Consider the following 21,379-nt stretch of genomic DNA (forward strand, 5'->3'; position numbering starts at 1 on the left):
TAACGATGAGAAGGGTGAGCCCCAGAGAGGGAAATGGGTTTGTCCAAAGTCACACGGCAAGTTCTGACAGAGCTGGAACTGGAACCCAAGTCTCCCATCTTTCCAAGCCTTACTCTTTACAATAAGCCCTTGGTCCTTCTTTCTTGCTTCTCTTTGGTCTCTATAAATGGGTGGGAGCTGCTTGTCCTGGCCCATGCAGGATCATCGGGGAATGTCAGTGGCAGGGAAGAGGAAGAGAACAGAATGGTCAGCCCCTGGCCTGATCTGGGCCTGCCTGTGTGATTGTGATTGTGATTGTGTGTGTAGGCATGCGTGTGGGTGCATTCGGGGGCCGGGTGTGGCTCTGGGCAGCTGTCCTGGAGATGGCATCTGAGCTGGGTGGGGGCTGGGATTCCCCAGATAGCACAGGGAGCTCAAGGGGCTCTGGTTGGTGTGTACACCCTCGAGCACATGTACAGGAGAATGGGTTCTGCTTGCTCTCCTGTGAGCAGAAGAACGGGGTTCCTGGGGGGCCTGGGATTGGTTTGAGGAGGAGAATCAGAACCGAGGTTTGCCTGGAGACCCTTTCAGAAGAGGTAGGACAGCATTGGGTGAGGTGAGGCTATGGGAGTGTGTTTGTGTTGGGTGGGGGACAGGTGAGGCAGGAACCCTGGTCTTTCCTGTTGCTACATCTTCTCTTCATTGTTTTTGCCTTGGCCTAGATGAGAATGCTTGGCCCACACTGGGCCTCATCCTGGAGAGGGGGCAGTGAGCCTGGCACAGGCAGAGTGGTGGGCCTAGCTTCCTCCAACTCCTTCGTTTAGCCTCCCCACCCCCACCTCCATGCACAGCACACATCTCACCACCGGCCCTGACCTGCCCCACCTGCCACTTTAAATCTTGGAGTCTGTCTGCCTTGCCCCTCCCACCTCAACCAGGCTGCTTATCTGGGTCCTGGGGCAGGGGCGGGGGCACTGGCCCAGCCTCCCTGGTGCTGAGGCTCTGTTCCTGTTTTTTTTTTTTGCCATGGAACTGGGCAAGCAGCAGGAGGGAAGCTGGGTAAGTGTCTAGGGGGTCGTGGCCAACTGTACGTGGTGAGAGACACCTGAGGTTGAGGGATCCCAGAGAGCCATGGGAGCCTAGGGGAGGCATCAAACCTGGGCTGTTATGAATGGGAGAGGGGCCACAGACTGGGAGCATGATTGTACTGTCCCTCCTTCGTCTCCTAGGCCCCTGAGAAGAATCTGAGTGGGCTGTGTGTGGGGAGGGGCCAGATTAAGTGGCAGGGCGAGGGAGCACTCATACCTGGGCCTGGCAGCAGCCCACCCAGCTGGGAAGGAGCCGAGGGCTGCCTGAGAGTGTCTTGGAGTTAAGGTGGGGATGAGGAAGACCGTGTCCCAGGTCTGTCTGGCACGGTGTATACATGCTGAGCACATCTTTGTGTGAAACTGTGAGGTCCCTATGGACCCATGGATCTGTTTCCAGCCGTCTGTGTTGGTGCCCACCTGTCTGTATGCTAGACTGTGTTTATCTATGTGAGTGTGCATCGGTGTGCATTTGTGCATGTCGGGGCTGGTGTCTTTGTGTGTACCTGCCTGTTAATGCAGGTCCAGGGCACATGTGTCCTTGTGTGTCAGTGCTGATGTGCAGGGGTGTCTCCGTGTGCCGTTGTGTCTGTGGATCTATGTGTATCCATGTCACAAAGATCACCTGAGTGTTTGTCTGTGTCTCACTGGGTCTTTAGTCTGCTTACCAGTGTGTGTCTGGGTGTGTCCCTCTGTGTCCACGAGGAAGCCCACCCGGGGATAGAATGAGAAGGGAAAGGAAACAGGAAGACGGGAGGGGCTCGCCATGTGGGCAGGTGGCACAACAGCTTGGTTCCTCCTGTGCACTTCTGGGGCACCCTCCTTCCCTCTGCCTCCTTAGACCTTGGGGTTGGGGTTCTCCTGATTTGATTCTGAGCCCCGAGTGCCTAGTGTCCTACTTCCCTCTTCTGTCAGGACACTGTGCATGGCTCTAGTCCCACCAGGACCTGGCCTCCTCCCCCTCATGCTCTGCTCTGTCCATCTTCCCCAGGAACGCCAGCGCCTGGAGACCATCCTGAACCTGTGTGCTGAATACAGCCGGGCTGACGGGGGACCTGAGGCCGGGGAGCTGCCCAGCATTGGGGAGGCCACTGCAGCATTGGCACTGGCAGGCCGGAGGCCCTCACGAGGCCTTGCAGGGGCCATTGGGGCCTCTGGGCGGAGCAACGAGGAGCCTGGAAGTGCCACGCAACGCCTGTGGGAGAGTGTGGAACGCTCAGATGAGGAAAATCTCAAGGAGGAGTGCAGCAGCACTGAGAGCACCCAGCAGGAGGTGGGATGTAGGGGAGTGGACAGGATGAGGGGGCTGGGGTCAGACCTGCTAGGAGGCATGTGGTGGATGCCAAGGTCCAGTGAGGGGGAAGTAATTGAAGGATCAAGTTTGGGAAGAGATCAGGCATGAGAGGTGTAGAAATGAGGCAAGGAAGAGAGGGAGGTGTTGACGCATTTCCCAAGCTATAAATATGCTTTATGACCTGCCTTTCCTTGGAGCCCCACCCAGGCCTGGCACTCAGTGGTAAATCTTTATTCCATTTAGCTGAGCCTGTATTGTTCCACTTGCAGGGAGGGGAATTTGCCTCCTATCTTAGTCTAGCTACCCCTTCCAAATTCCTTGAGGAATGGGGATCTATTCTCGACGTCTTATCCTGGACGGCTCTAGGCTTCCTCAGCTTATGGCTTCCCTCTCCTCCAGCATGAAGATGCACCTAGCACCAAGCTCCAGGGAGAGGTGCTGGCCCTGGAAGAGGAGCGGGCTCAGGTGCTGGGGCGAGTGGAGCAGCTCAAGGTCCGTGTAAAGGAGCTGGAGCAGCAGCTGCAGGAGTCAGCCCGAGAGGTGAGCTTGACTCTTACTCAGGCAGAATGAAGGCCCCACAGTAGCCTGAGTCCAACTGCCTTGACGGGCCTTGATGTGGACCCTGGTGTTGCCCCCAGGCTGAAATGGAGCGGGCACTGCTGCAGGGTGAGAGGGAGGCAGAGCGGGCACTGCTGCAGAAGGAGCAGAAGGCGGTGGACCAGCTGCAGGAGAAGCTGGTGACCTTGGAGACAGGCATCCAAAAGGAGAGGGACAAGGTAACCCACACCTGGCCTGGCTCAGTGCTGGGTACCAGTGGCCTGGGAGAGGAGAAATGCCTTTTCTGTGGCCCCTTACCCTTTACCTCATCATCTGTCCTGCAGACTGGGTGGTCTCTATGCTCCCCCCAGAGGCAAGAGGCCTTGTCCTCTGTGGAAGGTACCAGCATGGAGGGCAACCACCAGGGGCTGGGCTGGTTTCTGGTTTCTGGGGTTTCCTCTGTCTGGGTCTCTATGCTACCTCTGGGTGCCTGGGTGCCTGCCATTCTGGGCCTTTCATGGCCCTTCTAGGAAGTGCCGAAGCCCCTTCTTGTACAGTGAGCACTGCCCGGGGGACTGGTGCTGGGGAGTGATTCAGGTTGGGGTGCCTCCATCTGGAGAACATCTCCCTCCAAGCATGCCTCAGGTGCTCAGGTCGTGGTCTTTGGGAAATGGCCCTCAGGACTCTGCTTCCCCTGAGCCTTCAGGATTTGCAGCCTCCTGTCCCAGATGGTCCCAGCTCCTGCCCCTGCCCCTTTCAGATTTCGTGCCAGCCTGCAGGGGCTGCTCCATCTCACAGGGTCTGTGCCAGCCATGCCCAAGATGCCCAACAACGTGCCAAAAGCTTTGAAGTGGAGTGGGACCATCTATTTCTGGACTTGACAGTATTTTTCCAAGAATTAGTTTTCTTTCTGTATTTTTTGAGAGTATCTTCCTCCTGTCCCTCAATTTTGAAGCTCTTAAGAATTCTTTGACCTCCTTCCTTTTTTTTTTTGGAGCTTTGGCTCTGGCCCCCAAAACCACACTCCCAAATTCTGTGCCAAATTAACTCCACGCTTACAAGCCAGGCCTGCACTAACGCCCCCTCTAATCACTGTCCTGGGCTCTCCGCATGTCCCTAACTGCCAGTGCCACCCAGGCAGGGCTGAGCCATGCCTGCTTTTGCACTAACTCCAGGGGCACCTCTGTGCCCTTGGCCTCTCCCCTCTAATGCTGCCTCCTTCCTTTCTTGGTGGGGGACCCCAGGGTTTTGATCAGAAAGGAATGGGCAAGGGGCACAGCTAAACTTTACTCAGTGGGCATTGGCAGGAGTAATACAAAGTTGGGGGAAATGCTTGACTGAGGAGCTTCTCAGCCTGAAGAGCTCCTCTCATTTGAAAGAGCCTGGGTCCTCCCTTCACAGACTGTTGGCAGTGTCCTATACAGCAGGGAGAGGCAGGCTGTCCTCCAGCCATCCACCTGCCTTCCCTCCAGAGCAGAGGAGTAAGGAGGTCTAGTTGTGGTGGCATGGCCCGTGGAGGGCTTGGACAGGGGCTCTCTGCCACACAGTGGCTACCCTTCCTAGCTTTCCCCTAGGGTTTCCCAGATACCCCAGCCAGTGGGTGGGAATGGGTAGGCCTCTCCCCCTCTCCTGCCCCTGAGCCATCCAGAACATTGGGTATTGTAGACTGAGTCCCAGGATGGAGAAGTACTTGGGCCCTAGAAGCTGGCCTGATCAGGTCCTCCTCTCCAGGGATGGGGGTAGAAGAGGGTGGAGAGGGATTGGGGCCAGGGTTCAACATAGGGACTTACTCCCAGGGTGAAGCTCAGCATTTCAGAAGGAACCTGGAGGCCTGGACTTTGCTTTCTCTCTGGGCCCAGTTACTTGAGGTGGTGGTGGTGATGGTGGTGGCAGTGGTGGTGGTGGTGGTAGCAGTGGTCTGCAATGGGGAAGGTTCACTTAACTTCCCTCCCCGGTTCCCAGCCCAAGGCCCCACTCTGGCTTTGGAATCAGTAATCAGTTTCTCCTCTGCCTGTCCTTTGGAGGGGTGACTCATCAGCTCCTTCCCTTGTCCCCCTTCCCACCCTCAGAGGTGTCATCTTGCCCCAGACAGAGCTATCCACCTCCTCTCTGTACCCACTCCTGGGGCTCCTATTACCATGGCAACGGACAACTAATTGCAACCCTCATCCTGCTGAAGTTCAGCCCGCAGTGCCAGCACCCCACCCCCACCCTGGGCAGGAGGGAGGGAGGCCAAGGGGGCTGGGCTGGGGGTCTCCTCTGCTGCACCGGTGTAGCTTTAACATCCTCAGCTCCCTATTCACACCCAAACCCTGGATTTAACCCTTACTATCTCTACCCTTTTTCCCAGGGTTAAATTTTGGTCTCCAGGCAGTGGAAGAGGGGGAGGAACAGGAACTAGAGGCTCCGTGTTTGTGATGTGGAACCAGCTTTGGCCTTGACTGGTTTAGAGAGAAAACAGGGCTTTTTCTTAGGACCTACCCTAACATTTCTACTGCAAGGGACTCTAAGAGACCAAAATTTCTCCTTGGGAACCCACCCCTCTGCCTGTGTTACCCCATGCCCTGCACCTCTGAGTCCTGTCTTACACCTCAGCTCCTGCCTCTCCCTCTCCTCACCTCTTCCCTCCTGATTTTCCCTTTCTACTCTTCTTTCCCCTCTTCTGGTTGTTCTGCTCTTTTATTCCTTGCCCCTTTTTCGCTTCTCCCTCACCCCATTCTTGCTCACCCTTTCTCTCTCTCCCGCCCTTGCCGCCCCTCCCATCGCCGCTGCGGCTGCCTGCTGGGCCGGAGTTGAGGAGTGTGTGTTCTGTTTCTCCCCTGTGCCCCGCCCTCTCCCTCCCCCTCCCGCTGACCAGGAGAGGGCGGAGCTGGCCGCGGGACGGAGGCACCTGGAGGCCCGCCAGGCGCTCTACGCCGAGCTCCAGACGCAGCTCGATAACTGCCCCGAGTCAGTGCGGGAACAGTTACAGGAGCAGCTGAGAAGGGTCAGTTTCACCAGCCCCCCTTCCCTGGCCCCCGAGGGCCACCCGCCCAGAAGAGAGGAAAGCGGTGGGACGGGACCACCTGGGCCCTGCAGTACCTGGACACCAGGGTCGGTGCTGTGGCTTGGAGGGGACAGGGAAAGATTGAGGGGGTTGATTTTCTCCTTTCTGCTACTCCAGGCAGTGATGCCCATGAAATGGGCAAAGCCAAGCAGAGGAAAAGGTGTTGGGTGGGGGCAGGTCCCTTCCCCTATTTCCTTGGGTCCAGCCCCCAGGGCCCCTTCCAGGCCCAGAGTGGTATTTCGAACACCACCCAAACCCCTTTGTCAATGTCGTTCAAGGAGGCAGAGGCCCTGGAGACTGAGACAAAGCTCTTCGAGGACTTGGAGTTCCAGCAGCTGGAGCGGGAAAGCCGCGTGGAGGAAGAGCGTGAGCTGGCAGGCCAGGGGCTGCTCCGGAGCAAGGCTGAGCTGCTTCGCAGCATCACAAAGAGGAAGGTGTGCCCCACCCCATTCCCTGCCGCTGTTACCCAGTGGGGTTTGGAGGCCAGTGACCTGGGTTTGGATCCCAGTTGATGACCTCACTTTTGTGAGCCTCAGTTTTCTCATCTGTAAAACGAAAACACTAACAGGCTGTTGTGAGAATTAAACAAGATGATGTATGTAAAGATAGCATAGGATATGATCATAGTGAGCACTCAGTGAACCGCAGCCATTGTTATTAAGTCCTGACTCACCTCAGTCTTCTAGTGGAAAGTGAATTGGGCTCATGTTTGGAGCTGGGCACTGGCTGGGCAGGGAAGTGAAAGATGGAGATAGAGGAGGAGGCTTGCTCCTGCCTTTGTAGAGCTCTCTGACTGATGGAAGTGCTGGGACACATAGAGACCTGAGATCTGGATATTAGAGCCAGCCAGGGGTCCTAGAAAGAGCATCCCCTGGGTTCTAGCCCTGGCTTGGCTGAGCCGTAAAACGAGGGTATTGGGTATTGTATCCTAGCCAGTTCTGGAGCTCTGGGTGCTGTGATTGTCTGCTACTGATTTCACTTAGACCAAGGCATAGTGATGGGGCTGAGGTGTATGTGTGTGTCTGAGGGTGGGGAGTAAACTTGGAAGGAGGCTTGTGTTAAGCAAGGGTTAGGAAGATGTTGGGGAGGAGAACGAGAAGGATGGCCCAGGCGGCTCACACACTCATGCTGAGACTTGCATGTCTGTGCACATACATGCATGCATGTGCAGTTTGCCTGGCTGGAGTGAGTGGGTAGGAGGTGAGGGCAGTGAGATCAGGGGAGGGGTGTCAAAATATGGTGAGTTGGGGGCTTGACAGCTAGCCTGAGTTTGGTGAGAATAAGGGAGCTGCTGGACCACCCCACCCCCAAATCCACATCCCTTGCTACTCTCCCTGACTCCATTTCCAGATGTGAGGCAGATGAAAGGACAGAAGAAAATGAGCATTTCCCAAGCACATTGCTGTGTGCCAAGAGGCTTCCTTGGGTTATCTCATGCTGACTTTAGGTTCTCTCACAAGGCCAGTGCTCTTATCCCTATTTTATAGACAAGGAAATGAGGGCTCAGAGAAGAAACATATTTGCACCAAACTTTCCAGCTTATAAGCTTCAGAGTCAGAATTGGAACCCAGGCTTGCCTGGCCCCAAAGCCGCTGTTCTTCCCACTGTACTGCACTGGGGCTGGGGGCTGGCACTTCTCTAGCCTCTTTCTCTTTCCTTCTGGAGAGAATGCACAGGGCCTTAGATCAGCTAATCCTTTCCCTTCGAGGTCCTGGTGGGTATAAACTCCAGCGAGTTCTGGAGGGGTTGATAGAATTGGACTCTTGTTCCTTCCTCCTCATGCTCACCCTGGCCCCTAGGAAACTGGAACTCAGCTGCTGAGACCCAGGGGTCTCATTGTTCCCCATGCTGCTCCTCATGAGCCTTGCTCAGCTTCCATTCCCTGGCTCCCAGTGTCTCACCCACCCCAGGCTCCCCTGTCCTCTCCACTCTGGTTCAGAGTATTGGCTTTGGAGTCCGGTAGATCTACTTCTAATCCTAGCTCTACCACTTACCAGCTAAGACACCTTAGCTCCTAAATATGTCAGTGTTCTTATCAGTAAAATAAGCGTAAAGGCATCTGCCCTCTAAGAGGGTTAAACATGGTAACAAATGCAAAGCATTTAGCGGAGTTCTTGGGTCCTAACAGGTTCCCAGGAAACAGCAGATCTTGCTGTGAGGATTGCTGCCTGATCTGCTTCAGTCTTTGCTTGACCCCAGATTTAGGACAGCTCCCTTCTTCCCTCTCTCCTCTCCTATGTCTTGTTCTTAAGGGTAGTGCATTAAGCCTCCCTCTTTCAGGAAGCCCCCCTGGGATCAACCCACCCCATTTTCCCCAGCCACCATCCTTCTCTCTCACTTATTATCTTTTCATTTCCTTTTAACACATAATGTTGAGCCAGGCACTGTGCTAAACCATATTAGGGATATGGAGACAGAAAAGACACTGGCCCTGCCCTTGGATCTGACAGCCTGGGTGGGGTGGTGGTGATGGATGTATATTCACAAGTTAACAATAAAACAAGGCAAATGGTGATACAGAATAATTTGAGCACAGAGGAAAGAGCAAAGAAATTGGTGATCAAGGAAGATGTTGGAGAAAATATAGCATTCGATCTGGTCTTGGATGATAAGTAAGCTCTTGATGGGTGAAGGAAGACAGGGACATTCTGGCTAAGGGAACAGTATAAGAGAGGCCTGAGAGTATAAACTGCACAACTGAGTGTCCAATATGGCCGAGCTGAGAGCATAGAGGGCTCAGCGGGGGAGTGGAATTAGAAAGTGTAGGCCCAGTTCTGGGAGCCCTTGAATGCTGGCTTAGGAGTTCGTGCTTCATCCTGTGAGTAATGAGGATTCACTGAAAGATTTTGAGGAGAAGAGTTATCTAACCTTACTTGTGGATTTTTAAAAAATCATCCAGGGTCTGGCCAGGTGGCTCAGCGGTTAAGTGCGCTTGTTCTGCTTCAGTGGCCCTGGGTTCACTGATTCGGATCCTGGGTGCAGACATGGCGCTGCTTGGCAAGCCATGCTGTGGTAGGTAGGCATCCCACATATAAAGTAGAGGAAGATGGGCATGGATGTTAGCTCAGGGCCAGTCTTCCTCAGCAAAAAGAGGAGGATTGGCAGCAGATGTTAGTTCAGGGCTAATCTTCCTCAAAAAATAAATAAATACATAAATAAAAAATTATTCAAGTAATAGATATTCTTTTTAGAAAGATTAGAAAATTCAGATATGCAAACAAATGAAAACAAACCTCAAAGGCCATTTTGGGAAGCTATTTTGGCAATGTGGAGGGGATCAGAAAATTGAGAGAATGGGAGCAGGAGGCTGGTGAAAGAGTCCAAGCCAGGAAAGTGGTAGGCCTGGATTTGGGTGGCGGTAGTGGGGGTGGGATGGGGGATGGGGGAAGGGGGTAGGTAGAGAACTGTTCAGTGTCTCCAGGATTCTGGACATGTGGACTGTGGGGTTGAGGAGAAGGGAGATCTGGGGACTTAGATTCTGGCTGGTGTGGCTGGTGGCACAGGGGTCACTGGTCAAGGGAGAGGTGAGGGAAGGAGCTGACCACAGCAGCCTGAGTTTTCCTGGGGAGAGTTGGGGCCAGGAGGAGAGTTGATTGATTCCCTTAACCCAAGCCCAGGGTCTCTGGGCAGGAGAGACAGCCAAGCCCCACTTGGGCTCAGCCCTGTCTTCCCAGGGCCTGATTGACCACCACCATCTCCTCCAGGAGCGCCTGGCAGTCCTGGACAGTCAGGCCGGGCAAATCCGGGCCCAAGCTGTGCAAGAGTCGGAGCGCCTGGCCCGGGACAAGAATGCCTCCCTGCAGCTGCTGCAGAAGGTAGCCCCAGTCACTTGGGTGGGAGAGGTGGTGGGGGAGTGGGAAGTGAATGCAGAAGGGCTAGGGTGGAGATTTGCCAGCCATGTGGGATCCCCCTTCGCTTGGTCTCCTCCCTTGCCATCATTCCGACTCCTTTCTGATTTTCTGCCACTTTGGGCTTGCAGGAGAAGGAGAAACTGACTATGTTGGAAAGAAGATACCACTCACTCACGGGGGGCAGGCCTTTCCCAAAGACCTCATCGACCCTCAAAGAGGTAACGTGGTTGGGTCAGCCCCAGCTTCAGGCCCAAGGTATCTCCTGGGAGGCTCTGGAGCAACACATGGCATCTTCGCTCAAATGGCTGAGGTTGAGTATGGGGACATTTTCCTGAACTGGAGAGATTTGAGTAGGAATGGCCCTGAGATCTGGGATTTGACTCTCTATGGCTACCAGCTGCTTCTTTTTGGTTACCTTTCTGACCTTACCTTTTTGGGTTACCAGGAGCCCACTTACCATATTGGGTGACTGAATACATCTGGAGGATTCAGGAGGCATGGGTGGGGAGGATGGGCAGCTCAGAGGTTTGGTAAGGGTCAAGGCTGGGCAGACTCACCTTGACGGGGAAGATAGGCATCTAGGGGTCCTGATCTGGGAGCTCCCTGGGCTTTGGTCTAGAAGTAGATTCTTGGCTCAGAACTGGGCGTTGAGGCCCCTTAAGCCATTCTTTCCTGAGTCTTTGCGTGCCTGGTATGTAAGGTCTAACTAGCCCAGTTTCCTGAGCTCTTTCCCTTCCTTCCTGCCTCACTGCACAAGCAATTTAGGCCTGAGGTGGGGTGGCTGGGCTAAGTGTGAAGAGTGAGGCACCTCACCATGTACCCTCTCTGTAGGCTGAACTGCTCATCTCCGAGTCCTCAGAGGTGGGGCTGGGGACTGTGGCTCTGGGCGTGTTCCCAGGGTCTTCTCAGGCCGGAGCCTCCTCTGTCCCCTTAACCCCACCTGCTTCCACTCAGCTCTGCCCCAAAGCACAAGAGGTAATCACAGCTAACTGCCTGCTCTGCTGTGCCCACTGCCTGTCTGCCTGCTTGCTGAGCTCTTGCCTATAGCCCCTCCCAAGAGCCCAGCTGAAGGGCATGTAGCAATAATCCTTTGGCCAGAGTTTGTGAGAGTTTGAGTGAGTGTGCTGTCCTGCTCTTCCATAAAGTGCCTGGGCAGCCCATGCCAAATCAGAGCATCAAACTGCATATTAATTTGCATGTATTCTGCTTGCCATTCGTCAGTTCTCACAACACACTTGACCCTCCAGCTCATTTTCCTTTTCCATGACCCCTGTAGGACAGTTGGCCTCTGGAGCTAGGCCAAGATGGGCTCCCCCTGGATAGGGTAGGCTTAGGATCCTGTGCCAAAGGATCCTATAATTCACCATGAATTTTGGATGCCTACCATGCCCCCAATACCTAGATAAGCTCAGGGTTCTAAGGATATGCTCAGGGAGTATGACCTCCCAACCCACAATCTAATGTGCTAGCATCTTGGGCAGTGGACCTGTTTTTCCGCCTGGGCTTTTAGCTGCTCTCTGCTAAGGTCTCTTTCTCAGAGCACATCTTGCTCAGGCCCTAGTGGTGTCCCTGCACCCCCCCTACTGGCCCCCCCCCGCCTCCCCAGCACATCAGGTGCGAGGGGACCCTCGGGAAAGGTGTGATTGGTGATCAGTGCTGCATGTGTGTGCCCCATTGGGATGCCCAAGGTGTTGGAGACAGAAGAGTTCTCTGGGAGCTGGGTTCTGATTCTTTGTGGACTCTTGAAGGCCTTCCCTAGGCTGCTTCTCCTGCCCCCAGCCTAGGGCAAACCCAGGGATGGGCCTTCAGAGTGTGCTTGGGGCAGGGCCTGGATGCCAAGGCAGCCTCAAAAGTGGAGGTCAAGAAGAGCCTTCAAATAGTTAGTTCTACCTGTCTTTTTTCTGGTACCTCCCCCCTTCCCTCCACAGCCATCTGTGGCTATAGGGGGCAGCTGAGCTCTCCAACCCTGTTCTGGATTTTGTATTGAATGCAGTGATGGCCCTATGGCATGGAGTTTGGGTGTCGGGTACCTGGTGGAACCCTGTTAACCTCTTCTCTGCCTGTCCCTCCCCCTCCCACTGGGCACCCTAGGAGTATGTGAGCCTGGCAGAGGTTCTCCAGCTGTGCTCCCGCTTGGACCCCTATGCTTCTGCCACCTCCCCCAGCGTGCTCGCCCAGCCCCTGCCTGACAGTGAGGTACCAGACACTGAGTGAGCCCACCTGTGCCCAAGGGCCTACTCTGAATGTCCTAGATTGCCCCTCAGGCATGGGTGGGGGTGGGGGGACAGCAGGGTCTGTCTTCAAGAGTGAGGGAGAAGGGCAGCTGGCATAAGGGGGGTTGGGAGTGGTTCTCTCTCTTCCCCGTCACCTTGGGAACTCTCTTCAGCTCCTGATAGCTCAGGGAGGGCCAGGCCTTCTGCTCTAGCATGAGGGCATCGTGCTGAGAAGACTCTGGTTTTCCCAGGCTCCGCAAGCCTCTGCTCTGTGCTTCCTACCTTGATCCTTCCCTTGCCCAAGAGCAGGGCCATCTCGGGTTTTAGTCCCATTAACCTCTTGTATTCCCTTCTGTATCCCGGCCTTCCCCCAAGTACGTGACGCTTGAGCAGCTAAAGGCGATGTGGGGCACCTTGCCCATGCCCACAGCCCCTGCGCCAGGCCTGCCTCTCTGGGCCTCTGCCTCCTGGGACCTGGTTCCCACCACCTGCCTTCCTCCCGTGCTGCCCTCTTCCTCCTCCTTCGCTTCTATCACGCCTTCACCCAAGGTTGGTGGTCTGTGTGTTCCTGCCACCCCAGGCCCACTACTGGTGTGGCTCTGTCTGTGTGTGTTTTGCCCCTGCTAACCCGGCTTCTCAGCTGTAGGCCAGCCCCAGGGGAGTGCTCAGTGCCTGTGGGCTCTGGCTGGCTGGCATCATGGTCGGCATAGCACGTCTGTGGTCTGGGAGTTGTGCCCTGACTGTTTCTCTTTGCCCTTAGCACATTCACGGCAACTGTTTTCTCACTGTTTTTTCTTCCTTCTCTTTATGCTCTCCTTTCGCCCTTCCTTCCCTTCTTCCCTCACCTTCCTGTCCATTTCCCTGATAATGGCCTTCCTTTACCCTTCCTCCAACTTTCCCCTTCCTTTTCCCTTTTCTTCCTTCTTCCTCCCCTTGCTTTCCCCCTCATTTCCTGACCTTTCCTCTCCATTCTTTCCCTCCTGTACCTGTCCCCCTCCCCATGCCCTCCTCCAGATGGAGAAGCTGCTGCTCCCTGCTGTAGACTTAGAGCAGTGGTACCAGGAGCTGATGGCCGGGCTGGGGACTGGCCCCACTGCAGCCTCCCCTCGCTCTTCCCCCCCGCCTCTGCCTGCCAAAGCTTCCCGTCAGCTGCAGGTAACCCCCTCCTTCACTGCCCATCTCTCTCCAGTCCCTGTTCCTCTCTGCTCTGGGTATCTCCTGCTAATCCGTCAGCCACTCATTGCCACCTTAGATTGGGGGGGAGGGTCAGTCCAGCCAGGGCAACAAGGGGCCTCTGGACCTTGAGAGGGCGATGAGAGTCTCCTCATGGGCAGCCATCCTGGCACTTTGAACAGCTGGAGTTCGAGGGTAACATGATTGACTGTCCGATGGAAGGGGGTTCAAGAGCAGTGGTCAGGTTGGGATCTATTTGGTCCCTTGTGCTGGGCTAGACTGTGGCTCTGCTCTGTCCTTGGTAGTCCTCAACCCCAGAGCTGCTCACTCAGTCTGGGGGCCTGACACATTCTTGAGCCGATTGCAACTGGAACTAGTTCGTCCTAAGAGAACTGCCAGCATTTTGCTCTACTAGTCTCCCCAGGGGTGACACTTGGAGGCAGGATAGAGGGGGACAAAGACTGTGAAGTGATAGCCCTGAGGACATGCCCAAGCCTCCTCAGAGTTGTCATGGAGGGCATGGGCCTACTTGAGCCTACAGCAAGCTGCTGACCATGGGGCTGGAGAAAGAGTATTCAATAGTCTTCCCCCACAAGTTTCACTCCACTGACCTGCTGTAGTGCCTAAGACCCCACCATTCAAGATTCATTCCTTGAGTGAAGGTATTGCGCCTCTAACACTATGATCTTAGCTAAGACTCCATATTCCCTTTGGGAGGAGTTTGATTCATGTAACATGTGTAGCCCCTCTGCTTTGTGCCCAGCTGGTTAGAGATTTTTACATGTTGTGATTCATTTAATTGTCACCACAACACTTTGAGGTAGATAAAGTTAACTCTTGTTTTACAGATCAAACACTGGGGCTCAGAGAAGATAAGTAATCTCCCCAAGGCCACACATCTAGGAAGTAGCAGAGCCTACACAGAGAGTCAGGGTTCTGGACTCCAAAGACCATATTCACAAAACATTAGTGCTGTGAAGGAGCTTGGCAATTGTTTAGTTTAGCCCTACCCCCTCCTTTTGCAGATAATGAAGCCAGGGCCCAGAGCAGGGAGGTGCATGGCCCAAGGTCACACAGCCTATTAGTAGCAGAGCTGGGACCAGAGGGAACCCTGGCCTCCAGTTGGTCTCCCGTACAACTCTTCCTGACCAATGTTAACTCCTCGCATGGGTCGATTTACAAGGTCCTTTCTAAGATGCAGGGTTGGACTAGGGATTAGCCTAAGGAGGAACAGCCTGGGAAGGAGGCCTGGCAGCTGCCAATAACATCTGCCTATTGGGCTTGCCCAGGGGGCTCAATGCTGTTGTCAGCTAGAGACAGTGGCCTTGGAGGCCTGGTGCCACGGCAGTACCTTGGATCACAGCCAGCCTAGGTGACATGGGAGTGGTGGCCAGTGGGGGAGCTAGAGTTCACCAGGCAATGTCTCTTCCCTCCAGGTTTACCGCTCCAAGACGGATGGTGAGGCCACCAGCCCCCTGCCCCGGACCCGCAGTGGCCCCCTCCCCTCTTCCTCTGGTTCTTCCTCCTCCTCCTCCCAGCTCAGCGTGGCTACCTTGGGCCGTAGCCCCTCCCCAAAGGTCTGAGGACAGTGGGTGGGCTGCTTGTGTGGCAGGGTGGTGGTGGTAGAGGGGATGGAGACTGCCACACTGGGGAGAGGCCAAAGCCACCCATGAAAGCCTTGAGGGTTGTAGCGGTGGGGGGGGGGGGGGGGGGCGTCTTCTGAGCCTCAGGTCCCTCCCAGTGCTCCATTTCCCTCCACAGAGTGCTCAACTCTCCCAGAATGGCACAGGCAGCCTTCCTCGCAACCTGGCAGCCACACTGCAGGACATTGAGACCAAGCGCCAACTGGCCCTGCAGCAGAAGGGTGAGTGGCTGCAATGGCAGCCCACCTGCTCTCCCAGAGGCCCTGGATATCTGCCATACACCCCCTCACCATGCCTCATCCATGCCCATACCTTTCACAGGATGTTTTCCCTTTAATTGGGGTGTAGGCAAGAGCAGAAAGGATTTAGATTAGACCGCTAAAGGAGAGCTTCTTGGACATTTATCAAAAGACTAAGGGTAGGGGACTAACGATATGGGGGGCTGTGAGATCTTTCCTAGAGAGCCCAGCAAATAAAGGAAATGCTTGTTGACCTGAGTAGGGATAAACATTGCCCTGTCTGGAGGCAGAGGGTTAGACTCGATGACCTCCAGAAATGGTTCCCTAAGATACTGGCTCTGGGGACCCAGGAGTCTATGTTGCTTGTGTGCATTTTGGTTGTTTTGAAAGCCCATGTCTGTGCCTCTCTCTCCTCTTATCCCCTCTGTGTCTCTCTACCCTACCCTCTGCCTGGGGGCCCCTACTCCAGTCGAGTTGCTTCCTGCCGAGCCCTTCCCAACCGACGACCCAGCAGGTAGAGCGTTGGTCATTGAGGGCATTGCTTTGGCCAGGCAGCCCCTTGCCCAGGCATCCGCATGATGTGTCCTGCCCTGGCCCCCGCTGCCTGCAGGCAGGCTCCCAGGCTGAGCTGGGTTGGGGTCTCTGGCTGGCTTCACCCCTTGAGCTGAGCTCTCTTCAGCCTCAGCTGTGCTCTGCCTTGTCTCCCTGTTCTTTCCTACTGCTGGTGCTCTTGCTTCTGCATCACAGCTGGGTCTGCGTTGACACACTGGGTGCTGCTGGGGCTCCCACCATCTCTTCCTTCCCCCAGCAGGTAGGGTGGGTGCATGTGTCCTGCCCATTTTTTCAGACCTTGGTTGTGAGCTGGAGCCACTTGGCTGTTGTGCTGCTAGGGCACCACTTGGGCAGGTTCAGTGCCCTGTGTGGGCCTGAGATGCAGAAAGAGCGCTGAAGCCAGACTGTACGGCTGTGGCCAATTGTGCAGGCGACTGAAGCATTGGCAGGACAGCTGGACCTGGAGCTGTGGGGGCTTCAGGGAAGTTGGTGGGGGGTGAAGGGAGTGCCCTGTGTTAACCTCTTCCTGCTTGCCTCTTTCCTCTGTCTGTGATGCTGCCAGTGTCCTCCCTGGGTGAGTGGGGTGCCCACTGTAACTCCTGCCTGTCCCTCCTGCAGGGCAGCAAGTGATTGAGGAGCAGCGGCGGCGACTGGCTGAGCTGAAGCAGAAAGCAGCAGCCGAGGCACAGTGCCAGTGGGATGCCCTGCACGGGGCGGCCCCCTTCCCAGCGGGTCCCTCGGGCTTCCCCCCACTCATGCACCACTCTATCCTGCACCACCTGCCAGCCGGGCGGGAACGTGGGGAGGAGGGCGAGCACGCCTATGACACACTGAGCCTGGAGAGTTCCGACAGCATGGAGACCAGCATCTCCACAGGGGGCAACTCGGCCTGCTCCCCTGACAACGTGTCCAGGTACCTGATCCCCACCCCACCCAATCGTGCCAACCCTACCCTCCCGTACACTGGGGCCCACCATCTCCCCCCCGGATGCTTCTTGGCTCCTTGATAGACCTGCTCTTCTGCTTCTCTCCCCAGTGCGAGCGGCCTGGACATGGGTAAGATTGAGGAGATGGAGAAGATGCTGAAAGAAGCTCATGCGGAGAAAAGCCGACTCATTGAGTCTAGGGTGAGGCATATCTGGGCCACAGAGGCAGAAGGTGGTGAGAGCCCCAGAGCTGCTCTCTGCCTGCCTAGGGCCTGTGCTCCAGCCCAAGCCCTTTCACCAAGTTTAACCTAGCAACATTCCCTTGAGGAAAAAAGTGGTGTAAAAGTTTGCATTCCTCAAGTGGGGGATAGGGAGGCTTGATGAGGTTACACGTTTCACAGCTCTTAGGAAAAGAGGAGGCAGCACAGTAACCATTGTCCAATCGTGAATTGCCTGTAAGGGAACTTCCAGTCTTTGTGTGTTTACTTCTGTGGACGTTTTGGCTACCACAGGAATTTTGATTCCTGTCTACCTGAGTGGCAGGTCATTCCTCTTGGGGATGGTTAGGAAAAACAGGAACTAGGAGTTGAGGGATAGGGATAGAAGAGAAGGCAGATGTCCAAGCCAGGGCAGAGGTGTCGGCTGGGGGCCTTGGGGAGTGGCAGGGGTTGAGGGAAATCACGTCTCCTTCACGTGGCCCTGGAGCTGGGACAAAACAAAGAGGGACCAGTGGTTTATCTTGGGCACAGCTAGGCTGAAGAAACCCATGCCCGGGGAGGCAGTTAGATAGAGGATCTGCAGGAGCTGTTCTGTCTCCATCATCCGGGCTCTCTGCATCTCCTGAGATGAGACTGGGACCCAGGGAGCAGGAGTTGGCAGCTAGGCCAACCAGAAAAGAAGGCCTCTCAGTCTTAATCACTTTCAAAGGAGGGAAAATTTATAAGCATCTCTTGGCAAATGGAAGAAAGGAGATTCTGCTAAGTTTTGAACTGAGAAGAAGTGGTAAATGAGAGTTAATGGTATGAAGGTTGTTACTGTTTATTAAGAGATATAAAACATCACCAACATGCTGTGTTTTTAATTATTTGTTTTTATGACTTCTAAAATTTTTTAATAATGGCTTTCATAAATTCATTTTTTCCCATAAAATTTGAAGTTCAACTACAGATTTTTCTAATTTGGAGTTTCAAAGGTCCTTAGAGGTTAGAGAAGGACTACTGGATGCATTTGCTGTCAAAAAAGTTGTTTAGATAATGCATGTTCTAGGAATTCAGATAAAAATCATAAGAGCCTCATTTGTTTATTGAGTGCTTCCTGCCTGCTGGAGTCAATGATGGGCATTTACATACATGATCTCATTTAATTTTCACTACAATCCCAGGAGTAGGCACTCTTGGCCCTATTTTACAGATGAGGCAACTGAGGCTTAGGGAGTTTAAATGATTTTGTTGGGGTCACAGAGCACACGAGTGGCAGAGCCAGCATTTGAAGCCAGGAGGGTCTCACTTTAAAGCATTTACCCTTACAGCAAGGTCCTTGGAGAGGGTAGGTTTTGAGGATGATGTCTCCAAATGCCAGGCTGCCCTCTGAGGTGAGTGCCACCCAGCAGCAGCCTGGGGTTAGGGGGAAGAGGGCAGCTGAGGGCACTGACCCCTGGCTTTGTGGGCAGGAGCGGGAGATAGAGCTGCGGCGGCAGGCCCTGGAGGAGGAGCGGAGGAGGCGGGAGCAGGTGGAACGGAGGCTGCAGAGTGAGAGTGCCAAGAGGCAGCAGCTGGTGGAGAAGGAGGTCAAGATGCGGGAGAAACAGTTTTCCCAGGTGAGTGGATGGTGGGATGTGGTCGGTGGTTGGCTTGAGGGTGGGGCTATGGAGGGGTAGGCATATCCTGGGGTACCCTTGCTGGGCTGTAAAACCTGTTCTACTCCAGAAAAGATTGCTGTTGGCTTAGCACAAGGAGAAATCTACCTGTTACTCATTCAGCCCCAAGGAACAGAAACCCACAGGGGCTTGTTCAAGCTAGTGTACATGTGTGTGTTGTGTCATGTGTTGGAAGTGGGTGGGTTGTGGGGACATGGCAGGCCACCTTGCAGTCATCTAGGGTCAGAGAAGATGGTCTGGATAGGCCTCCCAGAGATGGAAGCTGAGAGTCAAGAATCAAGGTGGCTCCTCTCTCAAGGGCCTCATTTCTGCTTTGTGAGTCTCCGCTGCACCTTCCTCCCACTTCCCTGATGCCGTCCTGTACCTGGTGCTTCATGGCTGTCCTGGCCCTCACTCCACCAGACCTTTCGGCTCCAGGCCCCACCACCAGCTAATGACCTCACTCTGACTTCTGGTTTACATCTCCAAGAGAGAATTGTACTAATTTCTCCTTGAGACAGGAATCCATCCTGTAGAAAAACCAACCCTGGGCTTTTTCCTTACACAAGAGACTTGAGCAGAACAGTTGAAGGTAGAAGGAGAAATTAGGTTGGATAGAGAAATCTACTCATGTCTCTGGTCCCAGATCCTGGCCCCCAGTGAGAGCATATGGGACTCAGACTGGTGTCCCCTCCTGTTGGGTCTCCATAAGCCTTGCCAGGGTGGGAGTCCTGTGGGATCTTGCCCCAGGAGTGACCAGCAGTCACAGCTCCCTGATTTCCTGTGATGCAACGACATTCATTATAAGGCGTAGGCCGCCTGGATTGCATTTGGGAATTAAGAAGTAATCAGAAACTCTAGGTTTTTCCTTTGTGCTTGGAATCTTTACCAAATGCCTAGTTCAGTGGAGCCATGAGTGCCTTTCCTGCCTCAGCCAGAGGCCCCTTTGGGACTCTCTCCTTTAGGCCCCTGTCCTGGGGCTCAGGCATTGCTGCACGGGCCACCAGTGTCTGCTGTGGAGGTGGGTGGAGTCAGCCCATCTTTGGTGCTTCCTGAAAGTTTTGCATTTTGTTTTTTCTTTAAGTAATTTATGATGCCATTCTTTTCTTGACATTCTAATGTTCTTCCTGGAAAGGGAGAGTAGAAAAACATTCTAATTGACTGAAAATTCTATAGTATCAGAATTTTTAAGGAGGAACAGACCTTAGTGATTATCTATTTCAAAGCCCTTGGTTCACATATAAGGAAACTGAGGCCCAGAAAGAGGATGTGACCCAAACAAGGTCTCACGGGAAGTCAGAGACCAAGTTTCTTACTGGGTTTTTCCTCTCAAAGCATGTTCCTATCTGGCACCTTGCTTTATTCCATTTAACCCAGGAGGAAGAAAAGGAGCAGGGACAAGACAAGAAAGGCTATGACTTGGTCATAGGTGGGGAAACCAAGGCATAGAGCCATTCAGCAGTTATCACAGGTAGAATCAGCACAGGGACGCTAAGTCTGTCTGCTTTTGCCACAAGCCCTGTGAAACCAGAATGACAGCTATGAAGGTGAGAGGGAGTGATGTCAGACTGTTGGAAGTTCAGGACCGAAACCAAGAGGACTGGCAGGGCAGCAATGGACCAAGAGAGGATACTCTGCTGACTCTCCCCTCTGCTCCCAGGCCCGACCCCTGACCCGCTACCTGCCAATCCGGAAGGAGGACTTTGACCTGAAGACCCACATCGAGTCATCAGGCCATGGTGTTGATACCTGCCTACATGTGGTGCTCAGCAGCAAGGTACAAGGCACGCATGACCTTGGGGTGCTGGGGAGAGGACTCCATGGTCAGAGGCACCTTCTGGGTCCTTGGAATAGTCACCTCAGTTCCTGCCCAAACACCAGAGGTCTCTGTCCCAGGACCTGGTGTCTGGCCTGAAGACATGTTGGGGACAGCCCCCTATGAATACTACCACAGGTGATGGCCTTTACATTGCTGCTCAGGGAAGAAAGGATTAGGAGCTGCTCATTTGGGTCCTTCATTATTCCTGCTTCCCACCAGGTCTGCCGTGGCTACTTGGTCAAGATGGGCGGCAAGATTAAATCATGGAAGAAGCGCTGGTTTGTCTTTGACCGGCTGAAGCGCACCCTTTCCTATTATGTGGGTGAGTTCCCACAAGACTGCCCCAGAGCTGGGACCCCTGGGCTCTGCCACCCAGGACAGCTGGTCTTCTGGAATGAGGTCAAGCTTCCAAGTGGGGCCCCAGGGGCTTTGACTGGGTCTTTTCCTCCTCTCTCTGAAAATGTACAGTGTGCCTGATTCACCTCCATTCATTCCTTCATTAATTCAGCAATATTACTGAACATCTAATAAGTTCCAGGCACTGTTCTAGGATTTGGTGATAAGCAAGATGGCCACAGCTCTCTCCTTTGGAGCTTATTGTCCGGGAGGCAGATACTGAACAAAGAGTTAAAACAAAGCATGATGAGTATGCTGTAGGGGGCACCCAGATACTGTGGTTGCGTGGAGTCCCATGGATTCTCTTTTGGGCAAGTTCCTTCAAAGATTTCAAGACAAACAGTTGAGCAGTGCCAAGAAGTGCTCAGGACAGCCTAGGGGACAGGCCCACTGGTCCATCTTGCTCCTTCAGTTCTCTCCACCCAGCCTCAGCTTAGTTTCCCATCCCTGGAGTTCCCTCTGGATGGTTCCTACTTGGAACATGTGATGCCGTATCCTGCCCTACTTAGGAGAGGCTAGGGTGTGCTGCGGAAACAACCAGTCCTAAGATCCCAGTGACTCAAAACCACAGTTTTCCTTCTTATTTCTGATACATGTCCATGTACATGGGTTGGTGGTGGCTGTGCTTCACTCTGCGTCAGTGTTCTTTGCTTCAGAGCCTTTCTGGAACATTGTTGGCTGCAGTGACAGAGAGTGAAGAGAAGCCTAATTGGGACTTGCATTGGCATTAAATGCCTCAGCTGCTGTCTGTCTACAAGTCACTAGTGGCGC

The 21,379-nt window shown here is 54.2% G+C and overlaps 1 protein-coding gene across 16 annotated transcripts in view; it reads left to right on the top strand.

Annotated features, from left to right (window-relative positions):
* PHLDB1 (pleckstrin homology like domain family B member 1) overlaps positions 1-20,816 on the top strand; it is a 39,731-nt gene extending 18,915 nt beyond the window's left edge. The window contains exons 8-26 of one of the 16 annotated variants that reach the window (XM_046685469.1): positions 2,056-2,337; positions 2,758-2,898; positions 2,997-3,134; positions 5,753-5,881; positions 6,220-6,375; positions 9,646-9,756; positions 9,921-10,010; positions 10,624-10,767; positions 11,884-11,988; positions 12,381-12,554; positions 13,020-13,160; positions 14,615-14,755; positions 14,940-15,042; positions 15,530-15,574; positions 16,231-16,525; positions 16,649-16,739; positions 18,208-18,354; positions 20,054-20,170; positions 20,432-20,816. In XM_046685469.1, coding sequence (XP_046541425.1) covers positions 2,056-2,337; positions 2,758-2,898; positions 2,997-3,134; positions 5,753-5,881; positions 6,220-6,375; positions 9,646-9,756; positions 9,921-10,010; positions 10,624-10,767; positions 11,884-11,988; positions 12,381-12,554; positions 13,020-13,160; positions 14,615-14,755; positions 14,940-15,042; positions 15,530-15,574; positions 16,231-16,525; positions 16,649-16,739; positions 18,208-18,354; positions 20,054-20,170; positions 20,432-20,689 — 2,808 coding nt within the window. In that variant the 3' untranslated portion in view covers positions 20,690-20,816. The remainder of the gene's footprint in view (positions 1-2,055; positions 2,338-2,757; positions 2,899-2,996; positions 3,135-5,752; positions 5,882-6,219; positions 6,376-9,645; positions 9,757-9,920; positions 10,011-10,623; positions 10,768-11,883; positions 11,989-12,380; positions 12,555-13,019; positions 13,161-14,614; positions 14,756-14,939; positions 15,043-15,529; positions 15,575-16,230; positions 16,526-16,648; positions 16,740-18,207; positions 18,355-20,053; positions 20,171-20,431) is intronic. The other 15 variants (XM_046685470.1, XM_046685486.1, XM_046685472.1 and 12 more) reach the window with 15 other exon arrangements.
* Positions 20,817-21,379: the final 563 nt, after the last annotated feature.

Source organism: Equus quagga, chromosome 14 (assembly GCF_021613505.1).
Source record: "Equus quagga isolate Etosha38 chromosome 14, UCLA_HA_Equagga_1.0, whole genome shotgun sequence".
Classification (NCBI taxonomy): Eukaryota; Metazoa; Chordata; class Mammalia; order Perissodactyla; family Equidae; genus Equus; species Equus quagga.